General features: G+C 41.3%; 1 protein-coding gene across 1 annotated transcript; it reads right to left on the reverse strand.

The window, feature by feature from the left end:
- Window positions 1–5180: 5180 nt before the first annotated feature.
- GPR143 (G protein-coupled receptor 143) lies at window positions 5181–18073 on the reverse strand. Its single transcript, XM_066177504.1, has 8 exons — window positions 17830–18073; window positions 16007–16116; window positions 13014–13108; window positions 11524–11616; window positions 10936–11045; window positions 9558–9666; window positions 7187–7304; window positions 5181–5722 (listed from the first exon to the last, which is right to left on the reverse strand). Exons 1-8 carry the CDS (start codon window positions 18071–18073, stop codon window positions 5423–5425), a joined length of 1179 nt encoding a protein of 392 aa, XP_066033601.1. The 3' UTR covers window positions 5181–5422.
- Between the last annotated feature and the right edge of the window lie 391 nt (window positions 18074–18464).

Genomic DNA, 18464 nt, shown 5'->3' on the forward strand with positions numbered 1-18464 from the left:
AGGAAAAGGCTGCCTTATCTGGCCTCCCCTGTATTGTTCTGGGTGTAATTGCATTCCTAGGGAATGGCTGACTGCCTGACATGAGGCATTAGCAGAGCTGGGTTGTTACCCAGATCACTTAGTGTGGCTGGGGGAATGCATCTGATCCTTGGCAAGTCAAGTCTGGTGCCTTGAGGAAAGGGCTGGTGAGAAGAATGCTGTGCTCCCTGTCACATGCTGCCACATGACCACAGGCAGGGTGGAAGGACATTTCATTGCCACATAAAACGTGGTGCTCAGTTGAGTGCTTTTGCTTAAGGACTTGTGTTGTTGCATTTTTTTTTCCGCTTTTCCTCCAGGAAATTCACTCCAGATCTGCTGTAGCAGCAAACCAGGAGCAGATGCTGTCATGTGGCTGTAGCTGCAATGAATGGCTGCCAGTGTTTTAATGTTATCCTGAGTCTTGGTGCCCTCTGAAGGGGGAGGATGCTGCAAGGACACCCCACCCAACATAGCTGGTTCCTCACTCTGCACAAAACCAACCCCACCACGTTCTTTTACACCCATGTCTTTAAAACGTGCCTTTTTTCAGTAGGCACAGTAACACCCACGGTGTCTTTGGTTCTACACATTCTCAAGAGTTTCCAGGAGGCTCACAGATGCACAAGCGGGTGGGTACCTCTGTGGAGCCACCTGAAGGGGGAAGATCCAAGGCCTCCATTTCCTCTCTGAGTCCCTGTCAGTTATGGAAAAGCTGGTGGGAAAAACTAGGATAGGACAAGGTTTCATCAACAAGGGTTGTCTTTATTAACAGCCTTGTCATTTTCCCACTCTCCAGAGGGAGGAACACATCTCAATCTCTCACAGCTCTTCTCCCCCCCCTTAAGATCCAATTTCCTCCCCATAGAATTGAGAGCAGAATCTGCCTGACTTTCATCCCATTGTGACACCAGGGCACAAAGAGACCCACGGAGCCCTTGGTCCCACCACGTGTCACAGGACAGAGCCCAGAGCCACCACCTCACCAGCCTTCTCATCTCCAGGCACTGGCTTTGCAAGGACACAAATGTCCCCTGTGGAGAAGTCTGAAAGCCTCAAAAGCTTCTTGCTGCCCCAAAATGTGATGAAACCCAGCAACTAAGAGATGCTGGAGCAGCAAAAAGTCTTCCCATCACTTTCACCACTGAATCGTTTCCCTATCGCTGCATGCTTGAATTTTCTCAGCCTTTTGAAAACTTGACCTACAAAACCCCATGTGACTTTAGTGCCCTGAATGATTAAGAGTTTTCTTAGAAAGGTGCAGTAAGAGAACCATCTTTCTATACAGCTCACAGCATGTCCTAGGGAACATTAACCAGGAAAACGGATTCATGCCTGCATTCCTGGACTTGACTCTGTTCCCTACTTTCCTTTCAGTAAGATTGCATCTTCTTCAGCTGCCAGTTTCAATGTCTACACATGTACATGTCTGTTCCTTAAAAAAAATAACCAGACATCATCTGACCTGTCTTATGTCAACTATCATGGTTTAGTGATCTTCCTCTGGGATTACTGTAAACTTGAGATTCCATAAAAATTAAAATAACTTTTTGAGATCAGATAACTTATTATCTGATAATAAGATAGAAGCAAACTTTAGTCAAGTATGGTTATCCAGGGGAAGGGGGGGATCACATTTAACATTTCACTTTCTAGCTTCATGTATTTGGTCTATCAGAAGAGAGATGTAGTCAGGATTTTGTTATTCAGACATGTGGTGCACTTCATAGATGCAGAGCTGTGGTATGCAAGAAATCTGCCTATTCACATTGTTTATTATTTTATTAGTGCTCATATTTCAGCTTTGCAATTAGCCTGAACATCTGGCCAAATGAAATAGTAATTAAATGTATGAGGCTGGCACATCAAATACAGTTCCATATGTCCTCTTCCACCAACAGAAAACAACCAGGAGTGTTTAAGAAAGTATTGCAGGATGTGAGAAGGCACTTCTCTCAGAAGTTTTCCGTTTATCTCTGAGTGTTTAAAAATAAGTTCTGGTGAACACAAAGAGAACTTACTGGGTGTGGTTGGATTTGATAAGCTAGCTGGGAGGCCAGGAAAGTGTTAAATACAGGCAATTCCACCCTGTATGTAAAGAAATCGTCTGTGTGATTCCATGACACTAATTATATTTCAGTGCATGGATTCAACTACCTTTTTATTTTAATTAACATTTTTTCCCTTTGATAAATTCAGGAAGGCTTTGTTGTGCTCTAATACACCCAAAATACAAGAGGCTGTAGTTGACAACTGCTGTACTCATGAAACAACACCTTAGCTACATATATTTTATTAGACACTATCTGATCCAGTTTTACTTCTGTTTACTTCTCCTCAGAGTCACACCTTGCTGTTCTGGAGGAGCAGCTGCCCTCCTGCTCCAGGAGGGAAGAGCTCTGTGACTGTGGGAGACCCTCACAGTGTAAGATGAAGGCCACAGACTCTGTCTGCACCGATGGACTTCCGTATTGACAAGAGCTCTCCTTTGTTAACCCAAGCCATGTTTGAAACACATCTTAGAAAACAAATATGCAGGTCAGAGACAAGCACTTCCCACATCACCAGGGCAGCCCTCATAACAACTAAGCAGATACAAATCATCATCAGAATGAAAGCTAGGATGTTTTACTGTGTGCTGATAAGCACAAGGGTCTCTCAGCAGTGGGTGGCACACTGAAGAAGGCAGTGGTGGTGTTGGTGCCAGAGCTGTGCTGTCCAGGATGTGGTGTCTGTAGTTTGCCCTTGTTGACCCTTGGAGAACACTGTTTCCCTCAAAATGGAGCTGGCTGTGGTGGCCCGCGGTTACTCCCTCACATGCAAGCAGCAAGCACATGGAGTGGAGACAGTCAGGAGAGGGACCTCAAAAATATATTCCTGGCAGGGAGGGAGGGGCGTTTGCTGCAATCCTTATAGAAGGCAATGTGTTGCCTGATTTGTTGAACAGTGAGGCAAGAACAAGGTTTGTGTAAGGTGAAATCAAAAGTGGTCATGGGCACACATGAGTAGAATCAATTATCATCCAATTTTAAGCTGTGAAGGAATGCCTCCTGTACATCCACTGAAGGCTAGGAACAGCAGGTAAGGAGGCTCTCCTCACACATACTTCTTTTATAAGTCAAAACTCACTGCCAGTGTGCTCTGCAATGCCCCATATCAGTTCATAGATACATCAAAATTAGGTCAGTTTTCTTTCTTAGGCTCTCAGATGAGTCCTAATTTTTCCTGATGACATCCCACTAGATTACTAATACACAGACACACCATACTCACCCCGATGACAACCTTGAAAGAACAAGAAAAATAGAGTAGCAAAGTCCAGCCCTTGCAGAATGCTGTCCCTGAACAGGAGTGCTCCAGAGCCAGCAGCCACCTGGCACTGCTCAGGGGCTGCTCACAGCTTTGGGGGGCCAGGACTGGGGCATCCCATCTGCCCCGTCCCACACAAATGCCCTGGAGCAGTGAAGGGAGGGAGGGATTAGTCCTTCAATCATCTCACAGGGCCTCTTGCCACAGCCTGTCACCTCCCAAGTGCTTTTGTGCCACAGAATTATTCCAGTGAACCTTATTTTGGTTTAAGGTTTTGCAGCTTGGTCCACACCACAGCATATGAAAAGGTTTACTAACAATTCCGCCTCCACCTTTCTCCTGCTCTTTTGACCCCAGTTGTGATGAGTACTGCACTGAAAAATGGTCTCAGTTTCAAAAGGCTCAGTATAATCTGCTCATAAGTCTGTGTGCTGTCTCTTCATACTTTGGTAGGTAACAAACGACAGTGATGAAAAGAAAGGGTCTGGCGATCTGCCAGTAGTTCTGACAAGGGGAGCAACAATAAAAAGCCATAAAGCCATTAAGGTTTCCAAAGGGCACAATGTAAAAGACTTGCTACACACCAACCACTGCTCTGTAATGATCTGCCTTAATAGTTGTCCAATCATTGCTTAACACCTTTGTATCAAACAATTAGCTCAAGAAGCTGATTTATTTTAATTAGTCAGTCAATATTTTTCAATATTGTTTCTGCTGATCCTGAATGTCTAACCTTCCTGAGACTTCCCTGAGTAACCCAGGAAGTTAAGCTTCATGTTATTTTTGCATTAACCTTTCAGCTGCCTTTAATTTTTTTATTATTTTAAAATTTTTTAACAATAGCTGAAACTGACCTGTGTTGAAAAAGCAAGGCAGAAACAGCCAAGAAAGTTCAGCCAAAGTGGATGTGAGCAGGACTTAAATTCCAGCCCTGGTCACATGCTGGAGAAGAGAAGGGCAATTACTTTAGCTCAAGGGGCTTCCACCATGCCAACAGTCACACCGTGCTGTCAACAGCTTCCAGCACAACCAGACAAATCATATTACTTCTGCTTTTGATATGAAGTCAAAAGCTTAGAGCAGACATGGTCATCATTGTTTCTTATCTTTCAACCAATCTGGGGAGTTGTTTGGATGTAGGTACCTAGGTGCACAAAAAAGGTGTATCTGAGAAGGAAAATGGATTTAATGTCTCTTCATTCACCACATGATGGTATAAAACAGAGTGCTCCTCAAAGAAGGGATTATTGATTCTACTTGTTCTGTTTTATTATGAGCACTCAGAGCATGGAAGTGTTTTATGCAAATGTTATTTCTAAATGTGCCTGCCCCAGCAGCCACACTCCTGTTAAGTAAGTACACATAAAGGTCAGAATGAATCCATGCCAAAAAACAGTTTTTCTTGAACTTAGTGTGAACTGGAATCTTTGTTCTGAAGGGTTTGTGGATCCTGTGCTGGGCTCAATTTTTTTTTTTTTAAATAAAGCCTTTCAGCTTCTAGATAAAACCACACCAAAAATTCATATATACAAGCTAAAAGAAGACTATGTGTCAGTGAGCATCTAAACAGGAAATATTTGTGCTTAACTCAAAATCTGCTGTCACTAATGCTTTACCAGACTGTAAAAGCTGGAAATCATGGTGCCTCAGAAATCCTTGAGCTGTAATTCTGGGTGAGGAATTTTTTGCTGAGCAAGACAAGCAAGGCAACACATTTAAAAACCCAACATACGAATAGTCCATTTATTTCAACAAAAGACTCTTCTACCATAAGGAGGTTACAAGAGAGATTAAAATAAAATGAATGAAAGTCAATCATAAGTAACAAATTTCTTTGCAGAGATATACTCCTGCTGAAAAAGGTTTAAACCTTTATACCTGTCTCCTAGAAGGCAATTGAGGACATAAACCATACCTCTCTGTCTCACACTGTCTCTCTCACAGTGTCACAAGTTACAGGAAATGACATCAAGCCATTGAGCACAAACTTAATTCCAGAGTACACAATCATTCACACATTGATGTGGTTTTGTGAGTATGCACAATGTGAAAAGTTAGATCCAGGAGAAGTTAGATCCAGCTCTGCACATAAAAACTACCAGCCCTGGTAGATGGGAGAGCTTCTGGTTAATCTCTCGTCACTGCTGGTGTTACCTTCAGACAACATGCTTATAGCCTCATCAGTCTGCTGGCTGTCAGTTGTCGAGATCTTCTTGGAATCATGGATGTTGCTTTGGTAGTTCACTGGTGCAGGATAGGCATTTTCCCCCGCTGTTGATGAGGACAGAGATTCCCAGGGTATTTCTCTTTTTCGCCATTTCAGGTCCACCCTCCATCCTGTCCAGCCATAGAAAGCTAATGTGAAGAGAAAGCCCTGCATGGGATTAAGAACCCCCTAGGAAAGAGAAGTGCAACAGGAGTTACACCAGCAAGGAAGGCCTCATCCTCCACTCTAGCAAAATGACTTCCATGTATTAAAAACTTTCACTGAATGATTGCTGACGTTAAAATACGCTATTTGCATGCAAATAAAAATTTCACCATCGCAGACACAAACAAATAAGAGAAAAATACCATGACCTGTTTTCCAAAATGCTGAGGCCATAACAGTAAGCAGTAAGCATGAAATGATTTTCTAGAATGAAGTTTAGCCAGTCAATCTCTTGGTGTGTTTTTAGCTTTCCCCACAAGCTCTGGACTTTTTTATTCACAAAAGCACATATAGTTTTCATTATAAGCCAAGTCAAATATATGAGAGGAGACATTAGCATAGACAGTCAAGCTTTTAAAAATAGCAGGAATTGATCTGTCTGGAATTGCTTCAGATTCCTGAGCCAGTGAAAATGTCCATCAAAGTGGGATGGAAAAATGGGGAGAGGCACTGGAAAAGAAAATCCCAAGTGATCGCCAAAAAATTTGTCTCTGTTTCCAGTGCCATGAGAAGCTTAACCAATTAAAGGCTTTTGATGCTTCTATTTTTCTCACAGGAAAAGAAGAAAAATATTTTTACAGCAAATTTAAAACATAGGTCAGTCCCCTGACTTGACCTCTTGCTCTCCAGGTGAGCAAGAGCAAGGTCCCTGTCACATGAATATGTTCAACTCCTTGTCAGAGAAGGAGGAAAAGGAGGTTGTATCACATCAGTTGCATCACTCAATCCTTCAGTACCAAACTGCTCAAATGCCTAATTACACAAATCATGCTCAGGCCTTACACCTATTTAACAACTCCAGAATAAATTCTCTAGGAAAATAAACCTGCACTGTCACCTCTGAAAAATCCCTCGTCAAATATTCTAATAGGAAAAAAGAGTACAGTAAGAGACCAGCATCTCACAGCTATTTTTCGTGCCTTGTGTGAATGATTTTTCACCTATTTGTTCCCAAATAATGATCCAAATGTCATGACATAAGGTGCAAACATTCTTTATAATAATAAAAACAAAACCACCCTAGTTGCAAACAGAAAATTTCCATGAAACGCCCATTTAATTGGGAAACCTTCAGGAACTGTGAGCTAAAACTTGCAGCCTGCATTATGGCAGAGTTTAGCAAGGTTAGACTAGAAAGCTATCTGTTATCTGTTCTGGATCTTAAAATGGGTAGTGATCTCTCACACAGGGAATGCATACTCCAGTAAATGGGAGAAAAAGTTGGCCTCTAGGCTATTTTTGGCAAAGATTACAGGTGAAAAGCACTCCCATTGACTGCTCATTCCTTTCTCTTACACACTGCTTTTCCTCCTTGATTTTCAGAGTGTTTATTTCCCTCAAAATCATAAACCCCACACTATACTGGTGTTGCTCCACCAGTGTCACAACAGTGATTTCTAAGACTAAGCAATGTCACAGCTGACGCACCATTATAATCCAGGTGATCAGTGCAGCAGTTCTGATGTTTTTCAGGGGCATTTCATTGATATCTGGCTGCATTTCCAGATAGAACAAAAGGGTCTCGTTGATGATATTGGATGACCAGCTATGGGAGGAGCAAAGAAGAAAAGGACAGTTACATATGGATGTGCATACCATTGCTTTACCATGATTGCTTTACCTTCAAATTATAGAAAATAAAATCACTCTAGGGACAGTAAGGTTTTTTTAAATCATAGAATCATTAAGAATCAAAAGATCTCTAGGACGATCAAGTCTAAGATGGTTGGATTTCTTGTTAAATCTCAGTCTGAAGGGACCAATAAGTCTATGAGATCATGATCAAGGACCAGACACCCACCTACTTGCCCAGGCTTAGACAATATAAATCAATATAAGAAAAAAAACCTCTGATAATTTTAACTTGCTGCAGAACAGTAAATTGAAGAATAAAATTGAGATGAGAAGGAAGTGTGATCCATAGTGGGAATATCATGCATGCTGACTTCTTTCACTCATGCCTGAGAAGAGTTGTGCTCACAGACAAGAAACCCAAATATGCACATGTTGTTGTAAAAGGCTGCAGGATTTCTGGCTGGAGTTAGAATTTCAGGCTTAAGTGTCCATTTAAAAACACCAAAAAGCAACACAAAAGATGACTTTTAAAATCTTGAAATGCTAACAATTATTTTGAATAAAGGTAATATCTGTTTCCAAATAAGGATAAGCATAATCAAGCCTCATTCATTGAAAGAAACTGAATATGTTCTTCACTAAATAGAAATTAGAGCAAATGGCTGTAAGTTCCTACGACATCTAAACATTGAGAGAAGCATTTCTTTATAGTTGTACTGCAGGTTCAGAAAAGAAACCATCAGCATTCACATCATACTTTCTAAGGGGTTTTATGTCTGTCCTTTGCACAATTATATTTTTATCACAATGTAAAACCTCCTGCTCTCCCCTCCCAAATCTGTAGGCATTTCTTCTATCCTATGTTTCCCCAACCTGCTGTATTTGACTAAAGCATTCCATATTTGACTTCTGGGATGGAAGGAAATCTTCCCTATGCTTCTGAGATGAGACTGCCTCAGTCTTTCCCTCCAATAACCTTTGAGAAAGTTTTTGCACTCCAGAGCTTATGTTTTATTAGAGCAAAATCCTAAACCAGAGCTGTGATTTTATCTTTTATTAGGAAAGCCCAGAATGAGACAGAATGGAAATAAACAAATGTCCCCACAATGTCCATGGGAAATGGGCCTTTCCTTTCATGCTTGTTCCCAGATAATCAAGCTGGCCACCATCCCTTAGGTTACAATGCACTTCTGTGGTGCCTCTGGGCTCTTTCTTTCCACAGCCCTGGGAGCTTGGCTGAATCTCTGCTCATTATTTCAGCAATTTCCAGGAAGCCATGCTGCAGGATCCTTCTCTGCTGTCTCTCACTCCCTCCTCTGCTGGTTACCCCACCCTTCACATTGGAAACTTCACTTCCAAGCCAAGCGGACTGTTATTCCCCCCAAAAAGACAATCATTTATTTTCAGAGCACTCCAGTAGACAGCAGCCAAGAGAAGATAAAAGAGGCAGCCTTTCTCCCTGTTCAGCCTTTTAAAGCAATGTAACGTGCATTAATACACCTGTGTATAAAAAAGTTACGTGGGATGTAGTGACTGCTAAGTTTGGCCTTCTCATTTCACTGCTCCAGAACCATTTCTTCTTGCCCCACTCTCCTCCTCCCTCTCTCTTTTCTTTCCTATGCCAAAGTACTATTTTCATGGGGGAAGATAGAATATTTTTTAAAAGGATTAAATAATAAGAAGTCTCATACACAATCATATGGAGTTTTCTTTTCTGGCATTTCCTTATTTTCTAGTCAATATCCATGTTTTTCTCAGACACTTGAAAACTGTAGAGCACTGAGGTGCTGCATTGCATGATCATACTCAGAGCCATGAAACCAGACTTAGAAGCATATTTTTGTAGGTCCTCAGTGATGTGCTTGGTGCCAAGACTCTGAGAAATGTTGATTACAGAAAGCCAGATATCAGCCCACAGAGCTGGGAGCCTGCTGTACCAGACAGCTTCAGTCGATGCCCAACCTATTGGGAATTTTTTGCTATTGTTTCTTGTTGCTTTTGCTTTTCTGTTGGTTAAACATTTTATCATTTCCTCACAGCTTTGTGATGTTACAAGAGTGATTCAGCTCCTTTGTGAACTAGTTTAGAACTTCTTCTTCCTTAGATACCTTCCCTTCCAAGCATAAAGACAAACAAATGAAGCAACCCATTAGTCTTTACTCCTGTCCCCGACTCTCTCCCTCTGGGAAAAAGGCACTTTAAAACAAAATAATGCACCTCTTACCAAATAACAAATACCAGCATAATTTTGAAGAAGCGCATCTGGATCTCTGTCCCTAGACGTCTTTCATTCTCTGTGTAAATCCCTTGTCTCCCTTTCAGTAAGGAGGCAACTGAAAAGTATACAATTATGTTCATTAATATATGCACATCTTGTTAGTTTAGGCACAATTCTCCAGAAGATAGAGGCCTGGAAGAGGGAACAAAGGAATGGATGGATTTGTCTCCAGCAGTTGTTCAGAAGCTGGAAAGACCATTTTCAAGGAATGTCACATATAGCCTAATACTAAAGGAAAATAATTACACACAGCTGAATTCCTAAAATGAAAGATATCCCACTATTTTTTTTTCTTTCAATCCCACTGAAAGTATGAAATACTATGGTCAACATAATTCTATTTTATAACAAAATATAGCATGTACCTTCTATATATAATGTGTGATATGATTATATACTTCTTATGTGATGTTTAAATAGAGTCTTCTATCCTATTATGAATGAATTGTTTTTCATTGTGTCATTGATGGAGCATTAGCTACACCGCTAAAACTTGAAAATGGATCGTCAGCAAAAAAATTTATGCCACATGCTGTTCAGATATCACAAGGAATATTTAAATGCAAAAACAAATATACAAAGAACAACTCTTCTAAAAGAACAACTGCTTCTTTGAAAATGAGTATGGCTGAGGGACAGAGGATGGATGGCATAAAGACTGAACTGAGAGTACTGGATTTTCTCCAGCTTTTTTATATAATCGATGTGTAGATAAATTCAGGTACTGCAAACATCTAGCAATGATCATATTACATGCAAAGAATGCATTGAATCCGTGCGTCTTTTTCAGCCTCACTTTTTCCGAGCACTGGATAATAAATTGAACAGGAATGTCAAGATCCCATCTGAGTCATGTGCAATTCCCATTTGTTTCATAATCTCAGAATCAGAAGTGACAAAATTCTGATCACATTTATTAAATTTTTTGCTCTAGGGCCGCCAAGAAGTTAAATCAACTCTCAGATCTCACCAACTAGAATAAGTTACATTCCAAAGTCGAGGCTGGTACCAAAACTACAGTAGAGTTAAGCATCCAGCGTACATTGTCTCAACAGCTTTAAGTCAAGTAACATGGAAACGTTTGCCGATCTGCAGTTAGAGGCTAATAAGAGAATAGTTTGTGTGTCACCAGATGTGTCTCTAGGGGAAATTCCCCATCAAAATGGTGTCTTCATTTCAATAGGCAACTGCTTCCCACCTTTTGCTACACCTTTATAGTTTAACAAGGAGCTGCCACACATCACTGAGTACAAAGCCATGGCTTTCTACAGTATTATGTCGCTAAATAACACAGACTGATTGATGCTGGCCATTAGGAACATACCTGCTGATACTGTCCTCCTAAACAGGATTGGGTTGGCCACAAGCACTAGCAGGAGTGGGGCATATGTTGTGATGTAATGTGGGATTGCATGTTCCAAGCCATTTTCACAGCTGAGAAGAAATCATTAAAAGATTATGCATTTTTTTTTCCCCACATCTCACTTTTCTGGCTATTCTATCTATGTCACCTTTAACTTAAAAAGAAAAAAAAAGGAATTAAGCAAACAGATGCAAAATTTTAGTTCATAGACTTTACCTTCACATGAGACATAAAGTTGATTTTAAACATGCACTGTCTGTGGATTTTTCTCAAATTGAAAGGAAAGCTAAAACCAGGAAAGGGAGGAGGTTGGCTCATAGCAGAAGCTGTATTGCAGCATTCCCAGGTGCCTGTATTGCCTGGCATGTTTCCTCAGGGCCCCCTGAAGCACGGGCAGGTATTTCGAGCACAATCACTGACTCAGTGGGACATCCTTGGCAAAGATCAAAATGCTCAACTTTTGAATGCCTGTCTCTAAAGTTAGCCAAAAGACATTCAAACAACCAGACAGTACCATGGTTTCCCAGTCTGTTTCCAGAGCCTGCTTACCTGGAGAGGGAAGGGTAGTAAAGTAAAGCAATGCCCTCCACGCAGAGCATCACCGCAAGGCCCCACGTCATCATGTGGTACAGCACAATCGTACTGCAAGCACCAAACACAACAGGCACAATTAAAGGTGTAAAACCTTACACTTCCCACCTTGCAAGGTAAAAATAGGACCCTCACTGAAAAGGAGTTTTACAGAGAGGAAATGGTGCAGAGCAACCCTGGCAGTACATTAAACTAAGGAAAGCAGGTGGGTGGGGGCAGTCCTTCAGGAAAAGAATGTGCCAAAGTAGTTATTCAGGCTTACACATGGAAGTCCTGTCCTCTCCAAGCTGCAGAGTGGAGGGAACAAGACCTCTTCCCTATACTTATTATTGAGAAGGAACCCCTGCATCTTTCATTTCTCCCGCAGAGAGCAAGTAAGCTGATTAAAATTTAAGAATGGAGCTGAACAGTCAAATAAACCATCCTCCCGTGATTAGAAGAAAATAATGTTTAACTTTCAGAGCTGGCTACTGCTCCAGTCTTAGGGAGATTCATATCTGTGTTTGTAGAAAGTGTTTTGGTGTTTACTCTGATCTCAGAATCAGGCCCAAATACACATGTTTTTTTTGATTAACAGGGATGGGGGAAGGAGGCAGGTCCCAGCTGTTTGACTAGAACTATGGCATTTTACAAAATCAGGTTTATCCTCAACAGTCTAAAGGTAACTCAAAAAGCCTCATTTTGGTTACACCCACAAAAGAACCATATCCTTAGTACCTGACTGCTCTGTATCATCTGGGAACAGTCACGTAATTCCACTTTTATCAGTAGCAATTGAAGGTGATTTTGCTCTTCTAACAACCAACTTAAAAACATCTCTTTTTTTTCTGTCTGGCATTAAAGCATGGTACTTTCCAAAGGGTTTAGGTTCCTCTTTCACAGGCATTGCAGAAAAACGTATAATAAATGAATTTTTTTTTAAAATACATTTTTTTCTTCTGAGGGACTTTAAAAGTGTGATCAGAAGGGCAATAATGACCACACTCACCGAGAAATTGGTAAAATAAAAAATCAGAAAGAAAGGCAAAAAAGGGAATTAACTATATGAAATTAACTAAATGAACTTCATCACTTTCCCCCTCCAAACTTTCCACTTTCAGGATAAGACTATTTTTTTCTGCAAGAATCAATTTCAGATGCATGGTAGGGACAAAAATAGTCATCTCATTGCCATAAAGTTTATAGCCCACAATTTGCTCCATATTTTTCCAAAGGTTAAATGAATTCAGTTACATCTAAATTCAAGTCAGACATAAATCAGTATCTGAGCATTGCCCTAGCAATTTAAGCACTTAGAACGCCACTCATCCCTATCATTACCTGGTAACTATATGAGCATCAGATGGTTGTACAAGACTCACTTATACTCTTAGGCAGCTGCAAACAGAGACATACAGTGTTGGAGGGGAAAAAAAACCAAACCAAATTCAGAGCTTTAGTTCTGGTACCTCAGTCCAGCTGATCTTCTCACCACCAAGTAAGAATCAACAGCATAGCAGAACAACCACCAGAAGCCAGCGCTATACAACAGCTGTATCCACATCTAGAGGGGAAAGAAGTGCCAAATGTCACAACTGCTTCTCCAGTACCATTAGGGCAGGGAAGGGACTCAAACCTTTGGCCTGGAAATGTGTTCTTTTAATGTGTGTATTTTCCAGATGAGATTATGAAGTAAGAGATTTTACTCAAAATCACAGGAACAGCATTGTTGTAGCCTATGGGTCAAGTCGTAGGTAAACTGAGCAGCATTTGCTTTCACAGCTTATTTTCTGATTTAGAAAACCTGCCATTTACCTCTCTGTTCCTAACCTGAACATGGTAAGTGAAGCCCAAAGAAATTTATAGCGAGGATGTTTTAATTTTAGGTTAAAATTTCAGTTGTTTCTCAGTAGCTGAGGCACAAAAATATAACTGAGGTCAGTCATAACCACAGCGTGATTATGTATTTGTGGGTTCTGCATGTGATGGTGTTTTCTCCATACACAAGATGGTTATCAAGAAAAAACTCATTAATGAGAAAATCACTCACCATCTGAGAACATCCCTACAGAACTGAGTGATTTCTTCTGTAAAAATCCAAAGGAAACAGGTTCAAGTCAAGCTAAATTCCACAGCATTCTTGAGTTGACCCTATGCATTTTTCCCATGAGCTTATATAAGAAAAGTGACCTTTCTTTGCCACTGTATATAAATTCCACTTTTCTTCCCCATAGGAGATGGCTCTTTGTGATAGTCTGGGAGTGTTGTAATATTCATGTTATCTTCCCTCCAAGCCGTCTTTCAGTTCTTATCTGAATATCCTTTATCACAGCTCCATGGTAGCATCATTTTACATCTGGAAATCAACATACTTGTTACTAAGCCAAACGTTGGTGAATAGAGATCTAGCACTCCTTCCTCTAAAAGGCAAATCAAGCTGGGAAATATTTCCTTTCACCATGGGTGTAGACCCTACCTCTAGTAATTTGTGGCATGAATTATTCAGTATTTAATTCAGACACCATGACATTTTCCTAGTGCACAGGAGCAGAAAATAAAATCCCAGTCTTCCTTCTAACACACTTTACCCATAGCACTCAGCACGTAACTTCATCATCACATTTACATATTTTCTGCAGTTGAAAAATGCACAATTTACTACCCATACACACACATTTACAAAAATAAACCGCAGCGTCTTTCCAGAAAATCCAACACAGACAAAACTGTCTCCAAAAATAATATAAATCAGATGCACTTAAACCCTAAAACTTCATATGACATCTTACTTTTTAGCAAAATGACACATCTTGCTGCAGTGCCTGAAAGGGAACCCCTCTGCAAACCATTCAAGGGAAATGTCTAAGAGTTTCACTCTTTGGAGTTTGTACAGGCTTCTGGTTAAGAGAAGTAAAACAATAGTACTAAAAGAAAAATAAAATAGAATCGGAAACATTTCATTAACTCACATGAGAATACATTAGGGGGAAACGAGTGGAAGAAGGGTTATTTTTCATTCCAATATAGTTGAATTTAAATTTAAAATGACTCAGATTACAGCATTTTCCTGGAGCACAAGTAAGGGAAAATAAAAATTGCGGTAGACCGCTATGCTGCTCACCATCTAACCTGAAATTCAAATGAAAAACAAACCGTCTGCATACAGTCATGTTTAAAAATACATCTGTATGCGTTATGGGCCAGAAAGCAAAACATGAGGAGGAACGGGTTTTGAGTAGGACATCATTGGTGCAAGATACTGAGATTACTGGTTCTTTCTCAAAAAAAAAAAAACAACAACATTTGCATCTGATAAGCAAAACTTAAAGATGTGTGATAGAATTGAGAATTGATAGATGTATAGAATTTATATTTGTGTCATGGCACAAAGCTATCCTGTTTGAAACTGCTTTTATACAGGCATATAAAGCACAGTGAGTTTAATTTGGCACATATTGCTTTATTTTAAAACTACTGGCGCTGAATAATTTTCTTTACATGCAACCTATCCCCTTCTACATTGTAAACTCTGAATTGCAAAGCTAATACTGCTATTGCTCATGCATTAATTCATTGAGAACCCCACATTCCTATTACATCTGGGTAAATTGATGATTTGTCTTACTTGCCATTCTCGATGTTTTGGCTAAAATTGTGACCTTTATTCTTGTACAGTAAGTTCAAATTATATTCCCCAGTATTCTGATTGTAAAATCTGGAACTGGGAGTTTCAATCTGTACTTTTGGAATGCATTTACATTTTCTTATTCTTGCATTTTAATCCAGAAGATACTTAATTAAACTTGGCCAGATTGCAGTCATTGAGATGCAGCCCAGCAATCTGAGCTGAAGTCCCACATGGCAGGGACAGACCTTCTGCCAGCAGATTTGTGGCTTTGAGTATATTTATACTGTTGTCCCTCTGTGTCTAAAACACACGCTCTCATGCCACAAAAGCTAATCTGAGCTACCCAAGTTGCTGGTTTCAGGAGGTCCCTGGTGCCACCACACAGGCTGCAGTTTCTGACAGAGCAGATGGACAGATAACCTCGCGCTGCCGGTGCAACGGAGCCACTGGGGTATTGGTGGTGCGGTTCCAGCACAAACCCAAACTACGGTTCACAGCCCTTCCGGGGTTGCTTATATCCTTTTGGTCCCACGTCCCTGAGGGAGTGTACTCCAGTCTCCCGGCACTCCTGCGAGCACCGAACACCGCAGGACCCGGGGATCAGTCTGCCCCGCATCCTCACCCACCGCCACACCCAGCCGGCCCGGCCCGGCCTCGCGCAGGGAGGCATGAATGCGCTTGCAGGGGTGTGCCAGAGGCTGAAACCATCATAGCCAGGCTCTGACTCACAGCCACATTTCCTTTTGGATACAGCAGTTTTCCTCTCAGATTCCCCCCGTGGAGGGACTCTTGACTGGGAGCAGAAGAAAGGGCGCGGATGATCTCTGTACCTACCGCGCTCCCCACACAGAAGGTGGAAGGCCACACGTCAGTCCCGTTCACCACAGAAATGTTAGCTATGAAGCCCGGGAAGCCCAGCCATACACTTGACCTGAAGATCATACCTAAAGAAAAAAAAAAAATGTATTAATGCTTTGAATCTGCTGGTGTGATTTGAGTCACATGCTTTTCCCTGGCCACATATTTCACATCGCAGCCCAGATTTTGTGCGTCTACAGGAAGGCGACGGCTGCAGAGGAGCGCAGCAGGGACAACCGTGCTATTTAAATGTCAGTGTAATCATTCAGGGGGAGTAGCCCCAAGAGTCGGACGCTGCTGGGACTTCAAACATAAGATAGATTAGAATCTCACTAACTTAGAGATGCTGTCACACACTTTCCTGACATAAACTGGGTAGCATTTTACATTAAACACTAAATAACTATTTACCAGCATATATTCATACACTGATATTTGCTTCTCTATAAAATGCCCCCTTGCAGAAAAGGTTATTTTTCACTTCTCTCTGCCTTCATTTTACAGGCAGCCCTTTTTCTCGGTCACAGAACAGAGCAAAGCAGCACTTCTGAATTCGGTAACAACAATGCTCTTTTTAAAAATTAACTTAGAGTTTGTTAGTGAGGTTTTCTGGGTTTGCTTGAAATAAAGCACCAACAGGAAACAGAACAAAATGACCAGGTTTCCCACCAAGAGTGAACTGATTTCCATGCACCAAAGTGAGTTCAATACAAAAACAACAATGGATAATTAGTTTGAGTTTGCCAGTGAAAGAGGAAGGGAGAAAAATAACTTTATCTATTGTTGGCTTCATCTGGCTGAAAGGACCTTTCCCAGGTGCATGCACATACGTATTTTCCATATCCCTTTCTTTACTTCCTTTATAATCTTTGGTTTAGTGTTGGTACTTATTAGGTACTGTGAGAGAACCTGGCTGGGTGTGAAAGGGGAGAAGACCTGCAACACAAAGTCACACAGACACACGGATAGACAGACACACACACAGCCCCAGCAGTGAGACAAAACAGCACTACTTCTTTTACCCAATGAGAGGGGGGAAAATGCTACTGTAGAAACAAACTTGTCCTGTATTTTCATAGCACATGTCATGATAATTTATACCAAATTTGACAGTAAATGACTGATGGGAAAAATCACCAAATGACTGATGGGACAGCTCAGGACATATTGGTTTCATTTTGAATCGTGCATTCTGTTTTAGTCTCCACTGGTTTATTCCTCCAGACTATCAGCCAGGGTCTGAGAGGCAGGTTGTCCTCAACGAGGTAGCTTTACTCACATTTCAAAAGTCTGTGTCCAGCATGATCTGTGTGCAGCTGCAAGTCAAACTCATTTTCTGTCAATGTGATGTGGCAGAGAAGCAGCTGGCACATGAGAAACAGGCACACTTGGTTTGAAAGGATTTAAGGCATAGAGGACAGTGGTTTTCAGATGCAGCCCTATGGATTGGCTGTATGTTTGATGTCAAATTTATTTTCCAATGTGCTGCCTCACCTCCACTTTCATGCCTTTCTCTGAGAATCAGTTGTCATTCTGGATTTTAATTTGTTTTAAAGCAGAGATTTTGGTGTAGATTTGTGGAGATCTTTCACTTTCAGAGTATAACTATTAAGCAAGAACTTTCTCCCCAAAGACCTATAATTTCCTGATCTCACTTAGTCCAGATCTTCCTGTGAACACAAACAGCACGCTTCCCTCAGAAATCTCTACTGTCCACTCACCAGCTTCATTTGTCTGTGGTACCTCAGAGCAAAAATAACCTGTTATAGCAATGGCAAGGACATCAACCTGGCACTCACCTAAGCCTCCAAGGATGTCACAAACGGAGATAAGGAGAAGGATGGTGGAGGAGGAGGAGGCTTTGGGCATCTTCCGTGGGCTCTGTCCCTTCTTTGGCAGGAGCTGCAGGATGGTCAGTAGCAGGCTGATGGAGGCACTGCCAATGCAGACTCCGCAGAAGACTTTGGGCTGGAAGTCCATCACCAGCTGTGTAGCTGCATCCCGGTTTGGGCAGCAGTAGGTTTCTAACCTTGGAGAAGCCATGAAACGCCCGACTGGTGAAGGGGCCCCTCGAGCAGAAGAAAATGTGTTGCTTCACCGAGGCAGCATTCACTTTTTCCTCACCCTCCCCATTAGTGAGAATCACGCGATTGATGGATCATGTGCTGCTGCTGCTGCTGGAAGTAAATCCCCTAGAGCTGCCTTTCTCAGACTCTCCCCTAGCAAGGAGATCAGATCCGAACAAGAAAACACAGTGTAATCTGAAACATGCCCCATGCTTGCTCAGAGCCATTGGCAACAGTTCACTCACATATTTCTGCTTGCACAGTATGTGATACAGGAAGACCTAAACTCGTCAGAGCATTGAAGATGGTTTAAAAAAAATAAGGATGCAGATACCAAAGTAGAAGCATTACATTTTAATCATGTTTCT

This window comes from Chamaea fasciata, unplaced genomic scaffold (genome assembly GCF_029207755.1).
Source record: "Chamaea fasciata isolate MVZ Bird 193981 ecotype frontalis unplaced genomic scaffold, bChaFas1.0.hap1 SCAF_2, whole genome shotgun sequence".
Taxonomy (NCBI): Eukaryota; Metazoa; Chordata; class Aves; order Passeriformes; family Sylviidae; genus Chamaea; species Chamaea fasciata.

What these genes read in the sequence shown, in the direction of transcription:
- GPR143 (XM_066177504.1), bottom strand. Translation starts at nt 18,073, where the DNA reads ATGGCTTCTCCAAGGTTAGAAACCTACTGCTGCCCAAACCGGGATGCA. An exon ending in TACTACCCTTCCCTCTCCAG is followed by an intron (nt 11,046 to 11,523) that starts GTAAGCAGGCTC and finishes ATTTCTTCTCAG; the next exon opens with CTGTGAAAATGGCTTGGAAC. An exon ending in TAGGAGGACAGTATCAGCAG is followed by an intron (nt 9,667 to 10,935) that starts GTATGTTCCTAA and finishes TATACTTTTCAG; the next exon opens with TTGCCTCCTTACTGAAAGGG.